The sequence below is a fragment of the Pollicipes pollicipes genome, unplaced genomic scaffold (assembly GCF_011947565.3).
Source record: "Pollicipes pollicipes isolate AB1234 unplaced genomic scaffold, Ppol_2.1 Scaffold_6138;HRSCAF=7277_pilon_pilon_pilon, whole genome shotgun sequence".
Lineage (NCBI taxonomy): Eukaryota > Metazoa > Arthropoda > Thecostraca > Pollicipedomorpha > Pollicipedidae > Pollicipes > Pollicipes pollicipes.
In genome coordinates, this window is record NW_023596818.1 from 37,505,304 (window position 1) to 37,528,629 (window position 23,326).

Genomic DNA, 23,326 nt, shown 5'->3' on the forward strand with positions numbered 1-23,326 from the left:
AAAGGCTATGGTGCCCCGAAATAAAGGGCTTGTTGCTACTTCGCCGAATAGGCCGATCCAGGATTTTATCAAGGGACCAGGTACAGACATTGCGGTGCCCCCGGAATTTGGGGACTCGGAAATGAAGATTCGGGGTCTTTTGTGGTGCCCCTGAAATTTGGTGCCTTATGAAAATGAAGGTTATGTTCCAAAATGAAAATCTTGTGTGCGCCTTCACCATGAGGTTGTGATGCCTCTTTGGGGCACAAAGACCTCATGGCGACCCCAGGGTCCCGTGCCCCCCCCCCCCCCTGCATCTGGATCCATTCCTGTTTTGCTGTGCCCATGGCATTGTGTGTCTCTGGAAAATGAGGTGCATGGTGCCCAGAAATGAGTTATTCTGGTGCCCTTTCGTGAAATGGGATGATTCAGAATTTTGTAATGGTGGAACATACAGAAATTGTGATACCTCTGGATTCTTGTGCACTTTTGAAATCAAGGTTTTAGGCCCCTTAAGCAATCCTCCTGGATACAGCGTCTCAGGAAAATTATGGTTATAGTGTCGCCAAATACAGGTTTTGGTGCGCCCTAGCACAAAGGGCCAACTTCGTCGTCAGGGTGGGAGGCACAATATTACTGTGTCCACGAAATTTGATGCTCCTCGAGAATGAAAGTTTGGGGCCCTTGTGGTGCTCCTGGACTTCGGTGCCTGTCGGAAATGTGGGACCATTTATATGCCTGTGGGACCATTTATAGAGTTGCTGAAATTTGGTGCCCGTTGAGAATAAAAGTTAGTGGATTCGAAGCAAGGATTTTGATGCTTCTCCACCACGATATTTTGGTGACCCTTCGGGCCAGGGGGGCATGGTCACATCCCTCTCTGGACCCGCCACTGTGTGCGTAGACTGCGCATGTAGCTGGCTCCAGAACGGTGCAGAGTGCCTTCGTTTCCCGCAGCCGGACCGCAATCCCAACTGGAACGTGTAACACTTCCTGGACGTAAACCGCATCCGGCTCCAGCAGATTGCGACTTGGCTTCCGGTGGAGGAATCAGGCGTCTGAGCGCTGCTCTCGCCGAGAAGAGCGGTGTATCCGATAGGCAGATTTACTCACACGCGAGGGCTTGTCTTCATCCGTAAGGATGATTTTTACTCGTAAGGCTCTTCACCCATAAGGATCTTTATCCGAAAGTATCTTTGTCCGTAAGGATCTTTATTCGAGACATCTTTATCTGTAAGGACCTTTATCCACTAGAATCTCTATCGATAAGGATAAAAGCTAAACGCGATACGTGAAGCAAGCTGGCAGTGTGTCACTTACCCAACCCCCCAAAAAAACCGCGCGCCCCATCAACTCAGGTAACATAATGTGCCACTTTGCGGTCTATAATTGGTCTGGCTAGACACCCATGCCACACCAGTGTTTTCTCGGATGTCTTGGTAGTTAACTTGTGGTTAGCGATATGCAGTAGTTGAGCTCGCGCCTGGGAACCAGAGACACGAGACTCGAATCCATCAGCCCTTCCTGGCATGGTGAGAGATAGGCGACACCATATAGCCTCACCAGCTGAGTGCGTCATAAAGCCCCAATGACGACGATAGCACTCTCGTCGGAAGACACAGGGCACAGGTGTGACATGGGAGCACGTGAGCCCCGTCCCTCCCACCACGCTTACGTCTCGCGTCTCCTCATCGCCCTCGTCTCTCGCCGTATGGAGGGCGCCATTCTCGCAGCACAGAGCGGGCAGCCAGCCATCCGCCCCGCCCTTTTGCGCGCGCACGTGAGCGCCGGTTGGAGGACGTACTGTGGTGTGTATATCTTCCATCTGCCAAGCGTCCCAGCGTGTTTGACATTGACTGTGACGGCTGTGAGAGCTCCCAGGGGATTGTGTGGACGTCTGTTTTGGCTCATCAGTGCAGTCAAAGCAGACTAACAGACGTACTGCGACAAAACACGACAAGCTTTATGTATTACGAGTAGTTTAAATTACAACGAGCCAATGTTAAACGGGTTCCTAGCCCATACCGATCATCCATCGGTATACCATGAATTGCAACTCGTCTTGATACAACAACAAATGCTCATACAGTCTCTATAAAAGACCCCGTGTATTTTAATCGATATCTTACCGATGACATCTGGAAACGTCTTACACACTCAGGCAACACATCACGTAAATAACCCGAGTCGTCACGCCCGGCGTAACAAGATGGAGAGTGCCGCCCGGCATGGTAGCGCCGATGAGTGTAAGGTGATGCTCACTCTGACCATTTTGGTCTTTCCGTTGCACATCACCCTCCGTTTGGCGGATTTGGTGGTTTGAAAAGTGGTCTTGCAGGGAGTCGAGTGGGGGAATCCTGAACAGCATTCGGCGTTCGGTGGCGCCGCCAAAGGGAGGCACCCATACGGCTCTGCCCCCAACCCCAGCAGGTTCGAAAAGGGAGGCGCCCATACGAATTTGCCCCCAACCCCACCAGGTTCGAAAAGGGAGGTGCCCATACGGCTCTGCCCCCTGCCCCAGCAGGTTCGAAAAGGGAGGCGCCCATACGGCTCTGCGCCCAACCCCTGCAGGTTCGAGCGCAGGTTTTCACCACGACATTGCTGACTATAATCCCAGAATCTGGTGATCAAGAAGATATTCTGACTGTAAATCTCATGGACAATATCATTAGCAGCGACATGTAGAGCCCAACAGCCGTAATGTAGTAACGAGACTGTCCCTTCGGCTAGATTACTATCTGAAACAAGGCTGTGTGTTCTGTAGCCGTGCTGGGCGCTGGCTGGGGGGCGATTGGTTTTGAGATACTCAATAGGCCGCCTTCGTAAGATCGGCACAAAAGTGCGGGGACGTATTTTGCAGCCGCCACTTTCGTGATGGCCGTAATAGTCGGCCCGGGCGCCGACCAGCGGGGCTAAATTATGCATTTCCGTTAGGTATCGCTATCACTGGAGCATGGCTACAGACGATTGGGACGAGACCGTTAGTTAGACTGGCGTTGACAATATCGAGCAAGAAGCATCATCCTAATGATGGTTTTTGAAACATTAAATCTTTAAAGCGAGCGCTCCGGATTTATATGGGGCTTTGAACTGATATAGCCATCTTGAAGACCTTCCGGTGCTGGTCACAATCCTTTCCGTCTTAAGACCTAAACCACTCTAGTTTTTTAGCAATACGCCTACAAAAAAGAAAATGGAAAGGTATACCGGGGAGAGTATTTTAAAGTAGCCTCGTCATTCACGGTGCCATAATAACGTCATTCAAGTATTATCACTCCACAGGCCACGCCGCGATCATGACCAGGACATATATACTTGTCCAGGTGTTTATATCTGGCATTCGTGGGCACCATTTCCAGATATGACGACGGTCAATTGGTTCTCAATCGATGTTGAGCAAACTACGATGACGTTATCAAACCACGAAGCATTAAGCATCATATTTTCTAACTAGAGAATTGTGCTGTCTACAGCAGTCTTTTCCACTTTAAAAGAATATCAATAGTTACAGGTGGGCTTATTTCACTATATCTGATGCTTGCTGTCATGTCTTCAAGTGTGAAACATTCCGTTTAGAAAATTCAAGCATTCAAGCTAAAGCAATTGGTCGCTTAGACACCAGCACCCGAAGTCTCGTCGATTGGTCGACCTCAGGCATTGGATTCCCGGCCTCTGCTCGTAGATTTTAATCAACTGTTGAGCTCGATCATTTTCCTCCTTTCCCATGAGCCTTACAAACAGCCGAGTGTCGTTTGCAGGCACCGCCTGACAATGGGCCCGGCCCGGCCTGCGCACGCCCGGCCCTGTCCGGCCTGGGCAGGAGGGATGGCGGGCGGGGCACAGGAGCGGGTGATACCGTCCGGCCCTGCCCGGCCTGGGCAGGAGGGCTGGTGGGCGGCCCTGCCCGGCCTGGGCAGGGGGGATGGCGGGCGGCCCTGCCCGGCCTGGTCAGGAGGGATGGCGGGCGGGGCATAGGAGCGGGTGATACCGTCCGGCCCTGCCCAGCCTGGGCAGGAGGGCTGGTGGGCGGCCCTGCCCGGCCTGGTCAGGAGGGATGGCGGGCGGCCTTGTCCGGCCTGGGCAAGAGGGCTGGTGGGCGGCCCTGCCCGGCCTGGTCAGGAGGGATGGCGGGCGGCCTTGTCCGGCCTGGGCAAGAGGGCTGATGGGCGGCCCTGCCCGGCCTGGGCAGGAGGGCTGGCGGGCGGCCCTGCCCGGCCTGGGCAGGAGGGCTGGTGGGCGGCCCTGCCCGGCCTGGGCAGGAGGGCTGGTGGGCGGCCCTGCCCGGCCTGGGCAGGAGGGCTGGTGGGCGGCCCTGCCCGGCCTGGGCAAGAGGGATGGCGGGCGGCCCTGTCCGGGCTGGTCAGGGGGGATGGCGGGCGGTGCACGGGCCGGGCCTGCTCGTCTGCACGCGGCGACAAGTCAGCGTGAATGGTATGGAACGTTCAAGGCCGTCGTGAAGTTACAACATGCAAATGCAAGTCAACCACCAACACCTAATGAGGCATGAGATACGCAAAGGTGATTCAGACCGTACGCCATCACCTCCTCGCATTGTGACGAGACGGGCTCTGCCTTTGCAAAATCTCCCTTTTGTTTCGAGATAATGTCCTGCATTACTTTGCTGCACTCACGTTAAAACAACAAAGCTTGTCCGTTCAAACGTACGAGATGTGGCATTACGACTTTTAAAAGGGTTGTTTTGACTTTTTAAAGCATTGAGTAGTTGGCATGTATATCACGCATTACAAACTGCTGTTTAAGGTTCTGAACATCCCAGGTCTTAACTGTGCATCGTTTTGGTGAGGTAGAACAACACCAGCTCCAAAGTGACTGCGCGGCTTTACAAATCGTTGGGTGTGTACAACGTTCTCTTATAAAAAGTTTGAGGCCTCCGCGCCAGCTTAAAATTGGCAACACAAAATGATAATTGAATGCAAGAACTTGTTGAAAGGTGTACAGAGTGCTGCATACAGGGAATGATGTACGCTTCAAGCTCAGTCAGCTATCAAGTTTGAAGCTATCTAAAGCTGCAGACAGACTGTCGGCTTCTCATATAGTAATGCGGCGGCTCCCCACCCGCAGCGTGGTGAATCAGTACGGTGAGAATGATCGAGAGGCTTTTATCACATGGCATGCGCTGAAACAAGCGGACGGACGGAGCGCGAATCGAAATCACCATCTCGAAGGCCGTCCGGCATCTTAGAACGTGCTGTTCGGCTTACGTGAAACGTGAAAAAGGACCTAGGCCCGTCGTGACAGCAACGTCCCACCTTGCCATCGCGTCCAAAACACGGGGAGGGGGGGGGGGGGGCACATCCGCGAGATGAGAGCCTGGGTGATGGGCAACCTAGAGACAGTTTGGTAGCACTCGTTCTGCAAGCACGTCCTGAACTAGCAAGACATCCAAACACGTGCGCTTAGCGTTGTGTATTATAAAATTTACGCGTTGCAGAGGTGGAAACCCTCCAACCGCGAAAATGCTTTCGCGAACGCAAACGCTGAGGAAATCGCAGCTTCTTGGAATGATGGCATTGTCTTGGAATGAGTCTACCATATGAAACGAAATAAAGCGTTCCATAATGGAAATGCAAAAGAGCAATACAGGAATAGCCTAGGACGGCGCACACCAGCATAAACCTATGGCCTAGGGGTGGCCCATTCTGGCTTAAAAAATGTTTGGCGAGCAATCGGCAAGACTAGGCATCGACACCGCCGTCCTTCGCCGGGCTCTCGCATAATCACAGTGCAAAGATGCGTGATCCTGACCCATCACAGCGCAGGCAGGCACTGACAGCAGTCGATGCCACGGGACCGAACACGTGACGGCGACCACGCGCGCAGCAACAATACAATGACAAACATCGCACCACCCCGCCCGCTGGCCGCACCAGTACCGCGACGCGGCCGGTGGCCGGGCGCTCCGCCGGATGGCGGATGGCGAACAATGTCCCATAACTCCAGAGGCGATGAATCGGCGGAAGCTTTCCTCTGCCCGCGGCGAGACAGGTTATGACGTCACACCTGCTGGAACCAGACGTCACGTCCGGCAGTGACGTCACGTCGGCGGGAGCCGGCCACCGGCCCCTGTCGTGACCGGTGTCAGGTCAGCTGGGATTGTTCGTGGGCGCCTGTGACCCGCCGCCCGGCTGCGACGCCGCTGTGGCCGCGTCCGTTCAGCCGTGGCTGCGTCGGGTAGGCATCTGTGACCCGCGCCAGGTCAGTTGCCGGTGCCGTAAACAGAGCCGCCAGCCTTCTCCACCCGGGAGCGGATGTACTCCAGGTCCAGCTCCCCCCGCGACTCCAGCATGATTTCCACCGAGAAGTTCTGAAATCGCCGCACGCACGGTCGGTTAGAAGCCCGACGAGGCCCCCGAGTTGCAGAGCTGCCAGGGACCCGACAGGCCGGTGAATGCGCCCAGGGATGTCCGCTGGCGAGGAGGATAAAGAGCAATCGTTCCTCGCTCGTAAAAATGGTGACTTGCAGTTGGTACGGTTACCGAGGATCATAACGCCGACTTAAGTGTCAGCCATAGTATCGTGGGCTACGCCGGAGCCGACACTCCAAAACTAAGCACCGCGCCGTTTCGCGTCTCGTGGGCGGCGACCCCACCAGGGTCACCCCATCGGCGCGCGTGCTGACCTGGATGATACTCTTGACTACGGCCCGGTCGGTGGACATGCGGGCCCGCTTCAGCACGCTGACGTCAGGTCCCAGCCAGATGAGCAGCACAAACTTGGTCCGACGGCTCATCTCGTCACCCGTCTGCGGCGCCCAGCAGGTTAACGCCTCCGATGCGGGGTCGCAGGGGTCACAGCGGACGGCAGGGTCATAGGGGTCGGGCAGATAAATGCGGAGCAGCGGGCAGATGAGGGAGCAAGGAGAGTGAAGTCACAGAAGTCAAAAGATCCGCCGAGGGAGCAGAAGCCACAACGGTCAGATGCGTGGACAAAGCTTCGCAGCTTGAGTTGGTATTGAGAAGTGACAAATGATGCAGCCTACCCCCAAACTACGCCAACGAACGACTCTCTTACCGGATTTTGAACAAAGTTTTCTCAAAGGTGAGGGAGAGGGCTGGAGTTTGCCATTCCCCTGATTCGCCGTTTTTCATGACGCGGATTGCGAGGCGGTCGAGGACGACCCATCTGCCGTTTCCAAATTAAGAAAGATAGAACTTAGCATAAGCCACCAGTGAATTATCCACACCTTGATCTCTTAATTAGTAATAGTTTCATGTTTTTATGTTAATAATTGACTTTATCATGTCAGATCAAAGGTCCAAATTCCCGAAAGAATAACGTTTTCATCTTGCTATACTCATATGTACGAAGCCGTGGGTCGTAGGGACACACACCCTAAACAGGCGTTCTTCTTTGTTAATTATGAATACAACAGCTCACAGTTGTATGCATTTTGAGTCCATTATTAAGATGCGTGACTCCGTTATCGTAACAATGCCGGCTCGCCGAGGGCAGCCCGTGGAGTCGTCGGCTGCCGCTCGCCGCCCGCGTCTGCCGTAGGCCACCACGCAGTGTTCCTCGAAAAACGTCCCCTGCCCCGACACTAGACAAACTGGGACACGTCTTTGGTGTCAGAACACGCGCAGTGGACGCCACGTAGGCCGCTGAGAATTTGGGCGTGCTTGAACGACATGCCAGAGAGGTACCCCAGAAAACCTCAGGGAGGTCGCATCGATCCCGCTGTTCCGGCGAGGGTTAAGTGTTGAGGGAGGGGGCTGGAACTCCAACCCAACAGGAAACTACGCCCCTGGTCCGATGTGTCATTGCGGGGAGCAGAAGTGCCATGAGTCAGGCAGGGGTGAGCAAGCCGAAGAAGGCCACGCGAGGAGAGCAGGCCGGTGAATAGAACATGGCCCATACAGCTCGACACAGGGTCAAACCAGGCCACGGTGATCGGGAGGTTCAGTGCAGGGCTCTAGGACAATGGGTTCTATGCAGCTTGGACATATCATGGACTGCGCTGATCAGCAACGGAAAGGGAGTCGGCTGACGACGCGGACGCGGACACGCAAATCAGAGTACATCCTGGCAGTACGGGCAAAATAGCTCGGGGCAAGGCGAGTGTGTGTGGGGGGGGGGGGGGGGGGGAGCGCACATGCGCACCGTGCAAAACAATGTCCGCGAGTGTACATGGAAAAAATCCCGTACGGTAATGACATTGACCACATCGCTTGGGTGCAGCTAAGTGCTGATACGCAGCTTGCAACGCGATGGACAGTTGAACAACTCAGTAGCGACCCGGTTCTCGACATGTTCCGAAAGGAAACCTGCTGTTTTGCGTTCGTAAGTTCTTGCACCGTCCTGCAGGACATTATCCGGAGCGATGGTCGGCACGGCGGACACGTCCGCCACACACGCTTCCCCCCCCCCCCCCCCTCCCGGGAGTGGAAACGGTCGTCACGGTACACTGACATTGATACGTCCATCATGGTACACTGACGTTGATGCGCCCATCACGGCACACTGACGTTGATGCGCCCATCACGATACACTGACGTTGATGCGCCCATCACGATACACTGAAGTTGATACGCCCATCACGGTACACTGACGTTGATACGCCCATCACGGTACACTGACGTTGATGCACCCGTCACGGTACACCGACATTGATGCGCCCATCGCGGTACACTGACGTAGATGCATCCATCACGATACACTGACGCTGATGGGCCCATCACGGCACACTGACGTTCATACGTCCATCACGGTACACTGACGTTGATACGCCCATCACCGCACACTGACATTGATACGCCCATCACGGTACACTGACGTTGAGACGCCCATCATGGTACACTGACGTTGATACGCCCCTCACGGTACACTGACGTTGATACGCCCATCACGGTACATTGACGCTGATACGCCCATCACGGTACACTGACGTTGATACGCCCATCACGGTACACTGACGTTGATACGCAGGTAGCCGAACGCTCGGTCCCCGTCGCCGAAGTGCTGCTGGAAGGCGTCGAAGCCGTCTCCGGTGCTGGAGCAGATGATTTGACTGCCCTCATACTTGAGCACCATCCTGCAGTCAGACGAGCGAGGTCATGACACGGCGAGGTCGATACACGGCGTCCCTGCTCCGGTCGACACGGCGTCCCTGCTCCGGTCAGCTCAGCTCAGACTCTGGGCATTGCGTCTTGCTATTGCCTCAAATGTTATGGGTGCTAGCCTGCACCTCTCGCCAGGAGTGTCACTTTACGTTCACGGTAGCCCCACCCCTTCTCCCCCCCCCCCCCCCCCCCAATGCTAATCTGAGCCCCCTCCCAGATGAATATGCACACAAATGGAATACTGGACCAAGTAAATGTAGGCAATGTCCCTGAATTGATGGCACACTAGATACCTGAAGCCATCAGTATTGGTATCACATTCTTTCGTACCACATAGTGCTCTGTGGGTACCTCACATGTTGAACCGGGACACAACATGGCCTGCAGTATGTGGCAGCTTTTAAGCATAAGGTGGGTTGCTTTGAGGTATAAGGGCTTTACAAGGCTGGCAATTTCCGGAGCACGAGCGTCGCATTCAGAACATCGCACGGACATCGCGAGCATTCAATAATTCGAGCTGTGGTGCCCTGCCAGTCGCCCAGTACGCCGCACTGCGCTAGGGGCTGCCCAAGACACCGGCGACTGAACCGAAAGGTTTCGATGACACGTGCCGAGCAAAAACATGAAAACCTATCGGCGGATGTCGGTGCTTGCCGCAACGACTAAAGAACTCTTTCTCAGTTTCTCAAACGCTAAGCGTGAGATTGCCAAAACCACAAGACGACGTTTGTATGTTCAGCCTCCGAATATGATTACGGCCGAGCAGCGATGTTAAATCCTGAGCAGCGTTTGTTGCACCATGTCCCATGGCCGCGTGCCGGACCGCCATGCGTTAATTCCTGGGCAGTGTTTGTTGGACCATGTCCCATGGCCGCGTATCGGACCGCCATGTGTTAAATCCTGAGCAGCGTTTGTTGCACCATGTCCCACAGCCGCGTATCGGACCGCCATGCGTTAAATCCTGGGCAGTGTTTGTTGGACCGTTTCCCATGGCCGCGTATCGGACCGCCATGTGTTAAATACTGAGCAGTGTTTGTTGCACCATGTCCCATGGCCGCGTACCGGGCCGCCATGTGTTCAAATAGTGGTCCATGCACTCTCCACAACGCGCGTTTCCAAGGTGTTCATAAACCCGGTCCGAACGCTGCCGTTCCGTTTTGCCTTCATAGCTCATGCAACATCACTGGCCGTTCCGTGTTGCCTTCATAGCTCATGCAACATCACTGGGCTGAGCTTACAAGACACCTCATACGCTGCGTTTCTCCGTGAGCGCATTCCTTTCAGCCGATTGGCACATGCTTGGCGAGCCCTGCTACCAGCTGAACACGCTGGGGCCTCGAGGGATCACCAAACTGGCATGAATTTTAAACTAGCACAAGTTTATGTTATCTTAAATCCGTGCAAGTGATCCGATGGTCCAGTAGCACTCACTTGACATTTTTGCGATTTTTTGTGTGTGTGAATTACGACCAATTCTAAGCTTTTTTCACGAAGCTGAAGTTTAAAATGACTTGGAAATGGAAAGTCATTTTTCGGGGAAGTAACTTCATCGGACGCATAAGACAACATTTTGACATCGAAACGAAAATTTAAGTGGGCGAAATCCGACCACACACCAGGTGTGGGGGTTACATTAGGCTTATGTTATCGAACTTTCAACTGATTTGAGAAAGTGACGCCCTGGCCTTAAAACTTAAAAATACTGGATCGAAAACGGTCCGAATCACAATCCTCAAAAATGGTGGGTGAGCAACCAAATACAATTATATTGAATAGAGCATCAAACTCCACAGATGCAGCAGTTCACGCATCGACCACCCATTCAACTTAAACTGATGCTGATTCAGCTGCACGGAAGCCTATCAATAGCCTAGGGCGTATGCGAATATCTGTTCCAAAATACATTCGTGTGACAATTGAAGCGCCCAATGTTTATGTCTGTGGTCAGCATTGTTTGTATGCACGGATAGGAAAGGGTTGTTTATAGAGAGCAGGGAGACTTGTACCAGTTTTTACTCTGAGCCTCCTCACATCTAACGCGGATAGCATAAACATTCGCACATCTGCAGACAGCTATTGCATTCAGCAACATCTGTAGCAGTTGGAGCTTGGAGAGCACACGTTTGCTTTAGTCATAACTGACTTCTGAATGAACTCCTTTTCGCGATATGACCTGCTTCACCCTGCGATAAACTGTGGCATATGGTGGGGGCTTTGTATTGATGTTTTGTTTGGCATGGAGTTGGCTCCATTACAAGAAGTCCAATACTGCTTGCGTTGCGATATCAATGAAAGTACTTTGTCTCTGTTGTTCCACAAACCATCGTGATTGTGATTTGCCTCAGAGCAAAATCCTAGGTGCCTACACCGACCAAAGGCGATAAGACCCCGGGAATCGTGCCTGCCTAATCACTGATGCAGGTCAGAAATAAATGAAGGGCACTTGTAGCTAAACGAAAAAGATAGCCGGCGTATCCCGGACAGCCATTAGACAGTCCAGTGTAAACCAGACCACCGTTAGGCAGTCCAGTGTACGCCAGACCATCATTAGACAGTCCAGTGTACACCAGACCACCGTTAGACAGTCCAGTGCGCACCAGACCACCGTCAGACAGTCCAGTGCACGTCAGACCACCGTCAGACAGTCCAGTGCGCACCAGACTACCGTCAGACAGTCCAGTGCACACCAGACCACCGTCAGACAGTCCAGTGTACGCCAGACCACCGTCAGACCGTCCAGTGCACGCCAGACCACCGTCAGACAGTCCATGCACGCCAGACCACCGTTTGACAGTCTAATGTACACCAGACCACCGTTACAGTCCAATGTACACCAGACCACTGTTAGACAGTCCAGTGCACACCAGACCACCGTAAGCCAGTCCAGTGCATACCAGACCACCGTTAGCCAGTCCAGTGTACGCCAGACCACCGTTAGACAGTTCAGTGTACGCCAGACTGCCGTCAGCATGCGCCTGGAGTGTGCACGCTGAGCTTGCGCTGGTCGCTCACCGCCTCCTGCTCACCAGGTCACGTCCGGCGCCTGGTCGGAGCGCACCTCCTCATATCCTGACGTCACCGAGTCCGCGTCCACCGTCGTCATGGCGACGAACTCGTCTGAAATCAAACAGCGGAAATCGAGTCAGCTTGCTCGCTGCCGTGTGGACGTTGGGCGTGGCGACTGGTGCACGGCGATGGGGCGTACGAAACATGTGGACCCGGAAGGGGAGGAACGGGGGACGCTATCGTTCCCCACGCAGACTACATACCGATTTGATGTCCATCAGATGACTTCACTTCATAAAATGGCGCGAATGACCCTCTTTGGATGCTCTTAGCCTTTTAATCATACGTGACAACCAATGGAAAACACTTTGTGCGTCAATGTCTCTGTGGTTTGTGAATCTCCGGCGCAGCGTGACAGACTAGCTCCTCGCACCTCGAGCGGGGCATGCTTTGATACGAGGGTGCCAGAGCGGCAGGGGATCACAGCGCTCCCTAATTTTTGATATAGGATATCATTTGCCACTTGGACTTGGGGACAAACTTTCGCATCGGCTCAAGGATGTCACATGGTAAAGAATTTCGAAACATTTCACTCTCGACGCCCCCCTCCCCCCTAACTTTAATCCAGACACACACACACGCACGCACGCACGCACACACACACACACACACACACACACACACACACACACGCACGCACGCACGCACGCACGCACACACACACACACACACACACACACACACACACACACACACACACACATGCGCACCCACCAAGGCTAGGTCCCCGCTGCCACACCCATCAGCCCAGCGCTCGCCGCCAACGCTCCCACCCTGACCGAGTTCTATCGCGTTAGTTCCGCGGCTGGCCGCAGCACGGCGCTGCCGGCGTCGGCTGGCCGGCGACGGGCTGGCGGCCGTCGTGGCGCCGCGGCTGCAGGGAGGGGAGGGGGTCCCGAACGAGCACGACGCCGGATCGTGATGTGCAGCCAGTGGCGGCATAAGTGGAGGTAGGGGAAAGGGGCGGTAGGGGAGGCAGCCACAATCTCAACGCATTTTTCTCGCTCAAATGACTGCATAGCAAACGTCGGCAAATATTTACCCATAACAACTAAACACAAATCCTGCTTCCTAAGAAGGCCAGTGACCCTGCCCCTCGATACTCCACTGGAATCAGCTGGAATCTATGACAACTTGAGGAAAATCTTGAATGGTCAAATCAAAAGCAATGCTGTGCTCGTTCATGACATACAGAATTCGTGATATATGGCTGACAGATTTAGAAAACAAAACAACGATTCATGCACATTATGATAACCGGAGAAGCAACAAAATCATACCAGATAATGCATCTAAGCTTATCCTGAAATGACCTTGACCTTACCCTCACCCTTGGCCTATGATACCACCCTGAAATGCTCAGAAGTGCAAGAACGCGCTCTAGCTCGGTGCTAGTTACCAATCCGCTCAACTTTTACCAGGCGTGCTAGAGAAGCCTGGAAGCGTCAAAAGGTTGTGACGATCTTAACGCGCTTTGCGCGACCTGTGAAATAAGCATTCACGTGCCAAATATCGACCCAGCGACGTACAGCTGAAATCAACCTGGGCTACCGAATTCCGCTCGAATGTTTCCGGTCTGACGATCAGGCTTTCAAGGGCCGAGGGGCAAGCCGCATTGATCTTCCCTCATGCGCTCAGGCGCGGTGAAGCCCTGGGCCGCGTTCAGCGTTACCAACAGTTGTCCACAACTTGCAACCTGTGACGCCAGAGGCAAATGCGTCACAACAGCTCCTTCTGCTTGGAGGATAGTCGCTCGTGTATGACGTAGACAGCTGCGACGTCATCGGTGGCAGCTCAGGTAGGTACGTTTCCAATGGGGATTGCGGCACTGACGGCGCCCGGTTAGTGACCCGAATCATGACGTCACCGGGAAGTGTCACATGGGCGGGAATGACGTCAACCCCGGACAGCGGCTTGACCGCCAAACGGCACTGTCGGCCGGCAGTCGGCTGGGTGTGAAGGCTGAGGACATGTGCAGCACGGCACAGCGGGCCCGAACCCGTTTTTTCAAAACAATGGCACTTTCATTTTTGTGAAAGGCAAACACACGGTCAAATTCAGCGCGCGCTGTTTTGATCAAGTGTTGTCCTTCTCTGATAGGTATTAGGAAAGGCCTAGCGAAACGTCCTTTTCAAATGGTCCAGTTGAGGCGACTCCGCTGCGAGTAAACCAGCTGGGAGAAGTCCCGTTAGACATGGTACGGACAGAGCGAGGCTCCGTTAAGGCCCGGCCGGAGTGAGGCGCTCACAGATGTCAGCATTGATGTCCCGCGTCCTGACCAGCCCCGCTCCGGACCACTGCCCGAAACGGCGCGACGAGAAGCGCTCGGCCGTGTCTCGTGACGTGACGGAACGAGATGACCGCGTGCATCCCACGCCACACCGGTGCTGCCGTTGAGGCCGACCGACCGGACGACAGTGTGTCGCTCGGGGCGAGCCGCCGCGGGTCCCGCCGTCTCCGGCACCTCTGACCTGCCGCCGTCACACACCAGCCGGCCCCGGCGCCGCGTCCTCGCGTCCAGGCTTCACAAGCGTCAGGATCACGTGCGCTGGCGGCCGCGCCGCGCCGCGCCGCGCCACGCCGGCGGCCGGCGACCGGTTCCTCGGAACGGCGCCAGGAAGTCGGTCGCCGGCCGCGGTTCCCGGGACGCGGGCCGCCATCGCCCGGGGACAGACCTCAGCGGGACGCGCCGCGGTGCGGCCGCCGGCGCGCCACCCGGGACCGGCAGCACCGTATAAGGCAGTGGGCCCGTGACCGGGGCGGGGGTGGTGAGTCACCCGGTCCCGCAAAGCCTCCATATCGACCCGGCGTGGTGGCGCGCTGCAGGTCCCTCCCCGGGAGTCCAGCCCAGTCGGCGTCGGCGCGGCGGGACGGCGTGGCGACGTCTCTCCCGTCCGGAAGTCGCTCGGAGCTCCTCCGATTAAGCCGGGGTTAAATGCCACCTCGGCTCATTAATACAGAACGACGCTGAGGGTCAGGAGCTGACGGCCGATATGGTTCGCTGAGAGCTCTTCATCCCGGTCGTTCGCAGATTACGCAGATTACGTTTCCGGACCGCAGTGAGAATTCCCGCTCCGTTGGTGCTACAACGCCTCGCTGACCGCAGAAGCGCACGATCTAAATTGCGTCGGCATTGACTTCCCACGGTCGGACGCGTACACGAAACAAACCATAAAAACCTGTAGCGCCGGTCCATTCGCGACCGATACGCTGCTCAAATACCGCAACAAGCCAGGCCCAAATACGATATCAAGCTGACTCAACGTCGAGCGAGGCGGTACGGTGTTCGTTCCCCTCCCCTGCACGCACAGCGTTCTGGCCAGCTGTGCCCTCCCCCTCCCCTGCCCATTGCGTGCGGCCCGCGCGTGGTCTGAGTTGGTGCAGGTCATGGCGGAAGCCGGCCAGCCGGCGCGCCCCAACCGGTTTGGACCAGACCTTTGACGAGATGACTGCGGACGGGCCGCGCCGGCCCGAGCGCCGATCGGTTTGGACCAGACCTTTGACGAGATGACCGCGGACGGGCCGCGCCGGCCGGAGCGCCGATCGGTTTCGCAGGACTCCCCTTCCACCCCGCGCCAGCTGAGGAGCCACGAGTCGGTCGCGTCCCGTGGCCAGACAGCCGGACGCACCACCGGGCCCCGTGCTGGCGACGCCGGGGGGAGAACCACACCCACCCTGCGGCTGAGCGGGTGACGATCGTCGCTCGTCGGGGTTTGTGGACGTACCAGCAGCACGGGACGCCTCGCGCTCGTGCTCGCGCGGCAAGGCTTGGAGCCGCATCCCACACCGAGGTCAGAACTGCATTCAAACCACGCCGCGTGTCCGTACGGACCGGAGCTACGGGGCACGAGCTCGGCAGCCGTTCCGCCCCCAGCAGTTTCACCTTGGCCCCGTTCCGCGCGGCGGCGGTCTCACTCTGCTGACCGCCGCCGGCGCCGGTCGCGCCGCTCCGAGTCGGCGGACCAACAGACAGCCGGCGCAGCCGCCTGTTGATTCACCTCGACGCGGCGGCATCGACCCGGGTTTGACCCGGGCCTGGCTCGGGGGTTGCCCTCCCTGGCGGCGGTGAGCCCCTGGGCCTCCCCGGGGCTGCTGCGGTCACGGTGGATCATCGCAGCAGTGGGGTCGGCCGCCGCCGCCGCCGCCACCGCCGCCGCCTCTGCGTCACGACATCCCGTGACGGGATCACGTCACGGTATCACGGCCGCGCGGAGGTGGACTCCTTACCGCAGAGCAGAGCTGGACCAGCTCTGGCCACTGGACAGTGAACCAGGACATCTGCGCGTAGCGGGGCTGGACCAGTCATGGACAGTGAACCAAGGCGTCGGCGCCGGAGGACCAGATGTATCCGGAGCGTGGCATTTCGACGCTATGGATGAAGTAAACGTCTTTGGCTAATTTTTGAAAAGCTTATCGTGTGGTCCATGTCTGATTCTCGGAAATGGAGCGCGTCGCTAGCGGACTTCATATCATAACGACCGTTTTAATAACGTCATAATGCTCAATATCCTGCTTCGGCTGCAATCCGAGCCTGTGTTTTCAAAAGAAAAAGCTGCTCGGCATTCAGCCAGACGTCACATTGGAGCCAGAGATGATCGGTGTCTTCAGCACATCCGAACTGGATGACATTCAACCTGATTCCGACCAACTAACGAGCTGAACTTCATGGTTTCAGATTATGCCCTGCTGCCAGAAATACGTGCTAGCGATTTCTCGATAAACAACAAAACAATACCACCCACCATCACCAGACCGGAACGACGCCGAAGGACGCTGTCCGGCGGGGTCGACGTGAGCCCGCGGGGTCCGGAGACAGACAGACGCTTGCTACATCTGCTGGTGACCTGACCTCAGCGCAGGCCGTGGGTTGTCACGCGCTCGGGATGGTCGCGGCCGGCGGACCTCAGCGAGCTTCGCGGGCGCACCGCCCGGACTTTCGAGGCTTTCCGAGGCTCTCTCGAGGCTCTCCCGCCCTCACCGAGTCAGCTGCACGCCTGAGTCACTGACCTCGCGGCTGCGGCACGGGCCGAGCCGGCTGGTGTGCTGCACGTGCCGCCGGAGCAGACGTGGGTTACCGCAGCACGCGCTGGCACGGGCGCCGTCTCCCCTCCCACCGCCCACCTTCCGTTCCTGTGCAGGTGGCGTGCGGAGCAGCCACTTGCCGCGGGGCGTTTTTGTTGAGCTCGTAGTCCGTTGTGCTACACAGGATGCGAGCTGCCGCGTTTCAACAACAGTCCTGGCAGTAAGTTGAAGGGACACATATCTATCTGCAACCTGCAACTAGCTCCTCAGTAGGGGGAACTCGGCGGCAAAATATAACAACAGCCGGTTCTCATAGCTCTTTTGTCGCAACACCCTCCGGACGGCTGATTCAAACTTTAAGCCCCAACCAAACGACAGGGATTTGTCATGGTTGCGATTTGTCATAACCACAAAAGTGCACTAAAGTGTATAAAACGTGCACAAAGTCACCCGGTTATCTGGTCAAAAAGTCGTCTGGATAGCCTATGATGGACAAAATAACGGCCGCGTTGTCACTGCTCTAGCTCAATCGTGGCGCCAGTGAACAGGGCAGGCGGCTCTGGCTTCAGCTGGCTTTTGGCGCAAGGGAACTCAACACACCCCAACCACGACAGAGTCTGCCCACATCAGTTTCAGCTGGCGCTGACCACTCCACCGGCTGGAGGTCGTCCGGCGACGGTCACGGTGCCCGTGCCGGGCCGGGCCAGCTCGGCATGCGGCCGAGGCGGACGCGTCCGTCCAGCGCACCCGTTCAGCCGGGGTCGCTGGCCTATCACCGCCGCTGAGGCGAGGCTTACTGGCTGGGCGCCGAGCAGCAAAAACTGGCGGCGCGCGCGGCGTCCCGCCGGCGCACGCCGCCGGACAGCGGCCGGACAGCGGCCGGATGACGGCCAGATGGGTGTCCGAGGGCAGGACAGCGGCCGGACAGCGGCCAGATGACGGCCAGATAGGCGTCCGAGAGCAGGACAGTGGCCGGGCAGCTTTGAACGAGCGTGACAGGGTTCGAACTTGTCACACAGTTGAAGGACAGGTCAGAACAAGGCCCAGCAGTGGGCAGGACAGGGAAGTGACAGAGGGCAGAGCAGAAGCGGGACAAGGCCCGGCAGAGGGCAGAATAGGGGAGTGACAGTGGACAGAGCAGATACGGGGCAAGGCCCTGCAGAGGGCAGGGCGAGAAGAAGCGAGAAAAAGGCCTGGCGGAGGTCAGGGCAAGGGGGTGACAGTCGCCAGAGCAGAGGCGGGACAAGGCCCGGCAGGGGGGGGGGGGGGGGGCAGGGCATGAAGACGCAGGACAAGACCCGGCGGGGACAGAACAGGGGAGTGACAGTGGGCAGAGCAGAAGCGGGACAAGACCTGGCAGAGGGCAGGACAGAAGAGTGACGGTGGGCAGGGCAGAAGCGGGACAAGGTCCGGCAGAGGGAGGGACAGGAGAGTGACAGTGGGCAGAACAGAGGCGGGACAAGGCCCGTCAGAAAACGGGGCGGGAGAGTGACAGTTAGCAGAGCAGAGGCGGGACAAGGCCTGGCAGAGGGCAGGGCAGGAAGACGCGGGACAAGACCCGGCGGGAGGGGGGGGGGGGGGGGCACGGCAGGAGCGTGACAGTGGGCAGAGCAGAGACGGGGCAAGGCCCGGACTGTCGTTAAGACAGCGCGCTGACAATGACTGAAGAAGCGCAAAACAGGAAGGCAGAGGTGTGCAGCGGGAGCAGGGCAGAGGGTGAACGGGAACAGAGGCAGGACAGTGTCTGGGTAGGGACTGCACAGGGTCTGGTTTCACGGTGCATGACAATCGTTAGAGTCCTGTTGAAGGCGCTTGGACGCATCCTGATGTGATGGAATTGCAAATTAGATCCTGTCTGGCTTCGTCCAGTGGCCACAGCTGCTAAGTGAATCCTGAATGGCACGGTCCAGAGCTGCCGGCTGCAACACAAACCGGCTTAAGAGCTGTTGAATGACCCCAGCTCCACGCGCCGACCTTTCCCGGTGTCGGCGTGGCGGCGGACCGGCTGCAGAGACCGCCCAGAGCCTCCATGCCCGTCACGCGACGCTCGCGAGCGACCCTGCTGTGAGTTGGAGGCTGTTGCGGGCGGCGGGCGGCGGCTCCATCGCTCGCTGACCGGCCAAACGCCCCGGGGTCGATAACGGTCAACACTATCCGCCTATACCGACTGCGGACGCCTCATCGGCCAGTTACGACCAGTGAATAACCAGGATTGTGTATAATCAGGCTCAGGGTCATGGTGAAAGCAGTAAAGAGACAATACTGGACGTCATTTGAGCAGGACAGGCTAAGAAAATCAATGGAAAATATCTTGCAGAGGAGATTATCTTGCACGTGACTTATCGGCCAACCCGACAATCTTTGCATTTTTGACGATTGCAAACCGTTATAGAGGGTAATTCGGGCGCGCTACCACGCATAAGTAAATTCCAAATGGATGAACGAGATGTGTCGACAGGGCATAGGGCGGGATTGACCCGACATGCCTCCTGCGCCGCGCGTGGGGCTAACACGACAGAAATCGCACGGATGGCACATCACACTGCATGACGGCCCTCCTCCGTCGCCCCCCCCCCCCCCCTCGCCTCCGGTACTGCCGCTGGGGCTCGGCGGTGTCCGCGCTGCTGACCCCGCAGTGTCCCGGCCCCTGGCGGTGTCCGCGCTGCTGACCCCGCAGTGTCCCGGCCCCTGGCGGTGTCCGCGCTGCTGACCCCACAGTGTCCAGGCCCCTGGAGGTGTCCGCGCTGCTGACCCCGCAGTGTCTCGGCCCCTGGCGGTGTCCGCGCTGCTGACTCCGTAGTGTCTCGGCCCCTGGCGGTGTCCACGTTGCTGACCTCGCAGTGTCCCGGCTCTCGGCCGCGGACGGCCCGCCGGCTGTCGCCGCGGAGTGCCGGCGTCTGTACCGGCACCGGCGTGCTGTGACGCCGGCCCGGTCTGCAGCTGTCGCGCGCGTGTCTAACGGGAACCGATGCTACAGACGTGACACGGCTCTCATCAGGCAAACGTCTCAGAGCAGCGGCGCGCTGTCGCGGGTCAGTGACGGCCGGGAATGCCAGGCGCGCCCGCGCCGACGAGTCGGGCAGATCGAATTTGACTGCAGGTCGCCACCAGCCATGCAACTGTCGTTTGATCGGAGGCAGAGATAGGCACGCGGCAGTTGGAATATGCTTCTCCTGCTCAATCGCTTACAACTTCTGAAAGCTGACCAATGTTCAGTTCTCTCTAGCTTGCCGCACAAAATTATTTTCGCGGGAAATGCTGCATCACGCATGCCGTGCCGGAACGTCAAAACTCTGTGGCCGGCGTCACACCAACAGCGACTGCCGAATTGCATCGTAAAGTCGTCTGCCCGAGGGCGAGCTTTGAATGCAGCGGCGCGCACACCGCCGCGAACAGCACAGTGGCCACAGACATTGGGATGAGCGCGCGTTACAGCAGACGTACCGCCCTCCACGCCGGCCGGCTTTCAGTCACGTACCAACACCGGTGCTGGAGCCTACTCGGCCGGCTGGACCACTGGTGGTGGCCTCAAAGTCACACGAGACACTTATCCCCGCCTCCGACACCACGCAGTAGCGCTCACCTGCGTGCCGCTGGGGGTGGCGGTCCGGCGATCGTCTGGGTAAGAACACAGCGTCCACGGCCCGGCGTCGAGCACGAAAGTCTCACCCCTCTACCGACAGTGACTAATGCCCGCCGCTCGGCGAGCCGCGCCCACCGCCTTCACCGCCATCTATCGGCTGAGGCCGCTACTGGACATTCGCCTGCGCGACATTTAACCAGAGAAGTGACGCCGCCTCAGTAGTTGTTGGGAAACCTGGGAGGACGGGGACGGCGCTAGGTGCCGGTGGTCCAATCGATCGTCGTCATTGAGGCTTTGCGACGCACTCAGCTGCTGAGGCTTTGTGACATTGCCTGCCTGTCACCCTGGCAGGAAGGGCAGGCACCGCGGGAAATCGAACCCCGCACCTCTGGTCTCCCAGACGTGCAAAGGCTTACGCAAACGCGTTAACCACCATACTATCGGCATCCTTATTGGCCAAATATATGAAATAATCGGCTTAACCCATGACTGGGGGCGTCGGCAGAAGGAAAAGCATCGGCTGTTCTGAAAAATATCAAGGTCAATTATGGCACGAGAACATACAGAATTATGTCTACTTTGCAAAATCACGCGACCTTCAAGACCAAAATCAAGGTCAAAAGACGGAGAACACCATATCAATCCAAAATGATCGGCTGATTTTAAGCTTCTCGGCGCCAGAATATTAACCACAGAAAGAATTAGCGTCCGTCAAAAAAGCGCGACCTTTCAATGTCACCCTTCAAAGCCGAACATGGGCTCGAGTGACGGGCAACGCCATGTCACTACAAATTACAAGCCGATTTTAAACTTGCAAACACAATATTCATTACAGATAGAACTAATGTCCATCAAAGAGACCTGACCTTTCAAGGTCATCCTTCAAGGTCAAACCAGGGCTCAAAGGACGGGCAACTCAATATCACCCAAGACTACTGGCCGATTTTAAACTTGCAAACATCAAAATATTCACCACAATCAAACCTAGCGTCCGTCATAAAGCCCTGACCTCTCAAGTTCGGAATTCACGGTCAAATTCAGGCTGAAAAGACGGAAAACTGCAGGCCATCAGAAAATTACTGCCCGATTTTTAGCTTCCCAGCACCAGAATATACATCACAGAAAGAACAAGCGTCCATAAAGATCCTGACCTATCAAGATCACCGTTCAAGGTCAAACACAGGCTCAAACGACGGGAAACTCCAAAGGACAACCTCTCGCGCTTGTAAATATCTTGATGCTCGCAAGTTAAAAATCGACTGGCAATTTTTTGGTATGTGGGACTCCCCTTTCTTTAATAATGAATTTGACCTCGGTCGATGATCTTGAGAGGTCGGGACTTTTTGACGGGCGATAGTTCCTTCTGTGGTGAATATTCTAATCCTGACAACTTTGAAATCGGCCGGTTATTGAGCACATGTGTGAGCTTGAAGGATGACCTTGAGATGTCAGGACGTTTCAACGGACGCTAGCTCTTTTCGTGGTGAATATTCTGATGCCCGAATGTTAAAAAAGTCGGCCGGTAATTTTTTGGTGATATCGAGTTCTACGTCCCTTGAGCTTAAACTTGACCTTGAGAGGTCAGAACTTTTTGATGGACGCTAGCTCTTTCTGTGGTCAATATTATAGTGCTAGTATGTTTAAAATTGGCGGGTAGTTTTTTGGTGATAAGGAATTCGCCGTGCTTTGAACTCGCGTTTGACCTTGAAGGATGCTCTTGACAGATCAGGTATTTTTGGCGGACGCCAGTTTTTGCGCTGGTTAATATGTTGATGCTTGCAGATTAAATTCGGCCGGTAGGATGATATGGAGTTTCCCGTCCTTTGAGCCTGAATTTGACCTTGAAGTGTGACCTTGGGAGGTCAGGACTTTGCGACGGACGTTAGTTCCTTTCGTGGATAACATTCTGATGTTTGCAAGTTTAAAATCAGCCGAATTTTGTGGGTGATAAGAAGCTCCCCGTCCTTTTACCCAGCTTTTAACCTCGAAGGTCACATGATATAACGAAATAAAGGTCGTTTTCGCTATTTTCGCGCCAGAATTGAGCTTTAGACCTTTTACAAAGAAGTCAGAACTCGTTGGTGAATGAATCACTGAATGAATCGCTAACTTCACGGATATTTGGTATTCCCCATATTGTTCATATATGTTGATGGGGCTTAAGCCAGCATTGGGGGCTCTGACTGGCAGTATATAAAGTGAAACCCTTATCTAAGCGCTAAAAGCATTGAACCAAATGGGTCAGCAGGTCCCTGCAGCCACGGCTGCTCCCAGCCCCCTCCCCATTCTTCTATGTTATCTCAACTGCTGGAGGGCACGCATCTCCCCATATTTTTGGCGTCCCAGAAAAAAAAATGACCAGGAGCACGGAAAGTAGTTAGACTAGGGACTCCACAACAATGCAGTGTCACTCACATAATCAACGCGATCCACAGACTTTGCAATTGTCCCAGCGGCATAGTTTCGGAAAATGAGTTGACGAGAGGGGTTGGGGGGGGGGGGGACCGCGAAAACATGATGAGCATCCCAAAATTCGCCACAAAACGGGTTCCTTTCGGATTTTGCCCACTTTTCTCTCAAAATTGGGGGGGGAGGG

The 23,326-nt window shown here is 56.1% G+C and overlaps 1 protein-coding gene across 2 annotated transcripts; it reads right to left on the reverse strand.

Annotated features, from left to right (window-relative positions):
* Positions 1-5,387: 5,387 nt before the first annotated feature.
* On the reverse strand, positions 5,388-20,828 carry LOC119106325 (coactosin-like protein). Of its 2 annotated transcripts, XM_037229937.1 has the most exons (5): positions 20,731-20,828; positions 12,086-12,176; positions 8,914-9,031; positions 6,620-6,742; positions 5,388-6,304 (listed from the first exon to the last, which is right to left on the reverse strand). In XM_037229937.1, the coding sequence occupies exons 2-5, from the start codon at positions 12,160-12,162 to the stop codon at positions 6,197-6,199; spliced, it is 426 nt and encodes a 141-aa protein (XP_037085832.1). In that variant the 5' UTR covers positions 12,163-12,176; positions 20,731-20,828; the 3' UTR covers positions 5,388-6,196. The 2 variants fall into 2 exon arrangements, with proteins under 2 accessions (XP_037085832.1, XP_037085833.1); XM_037229938.1 differs by lacking the exon at positions 20,731-20,828 and having other exon boundaries at positions 12,072-12,142.
* Between the last annotated feature and the right edge of the window lie 2,498 nt (positions 20,829-23,326).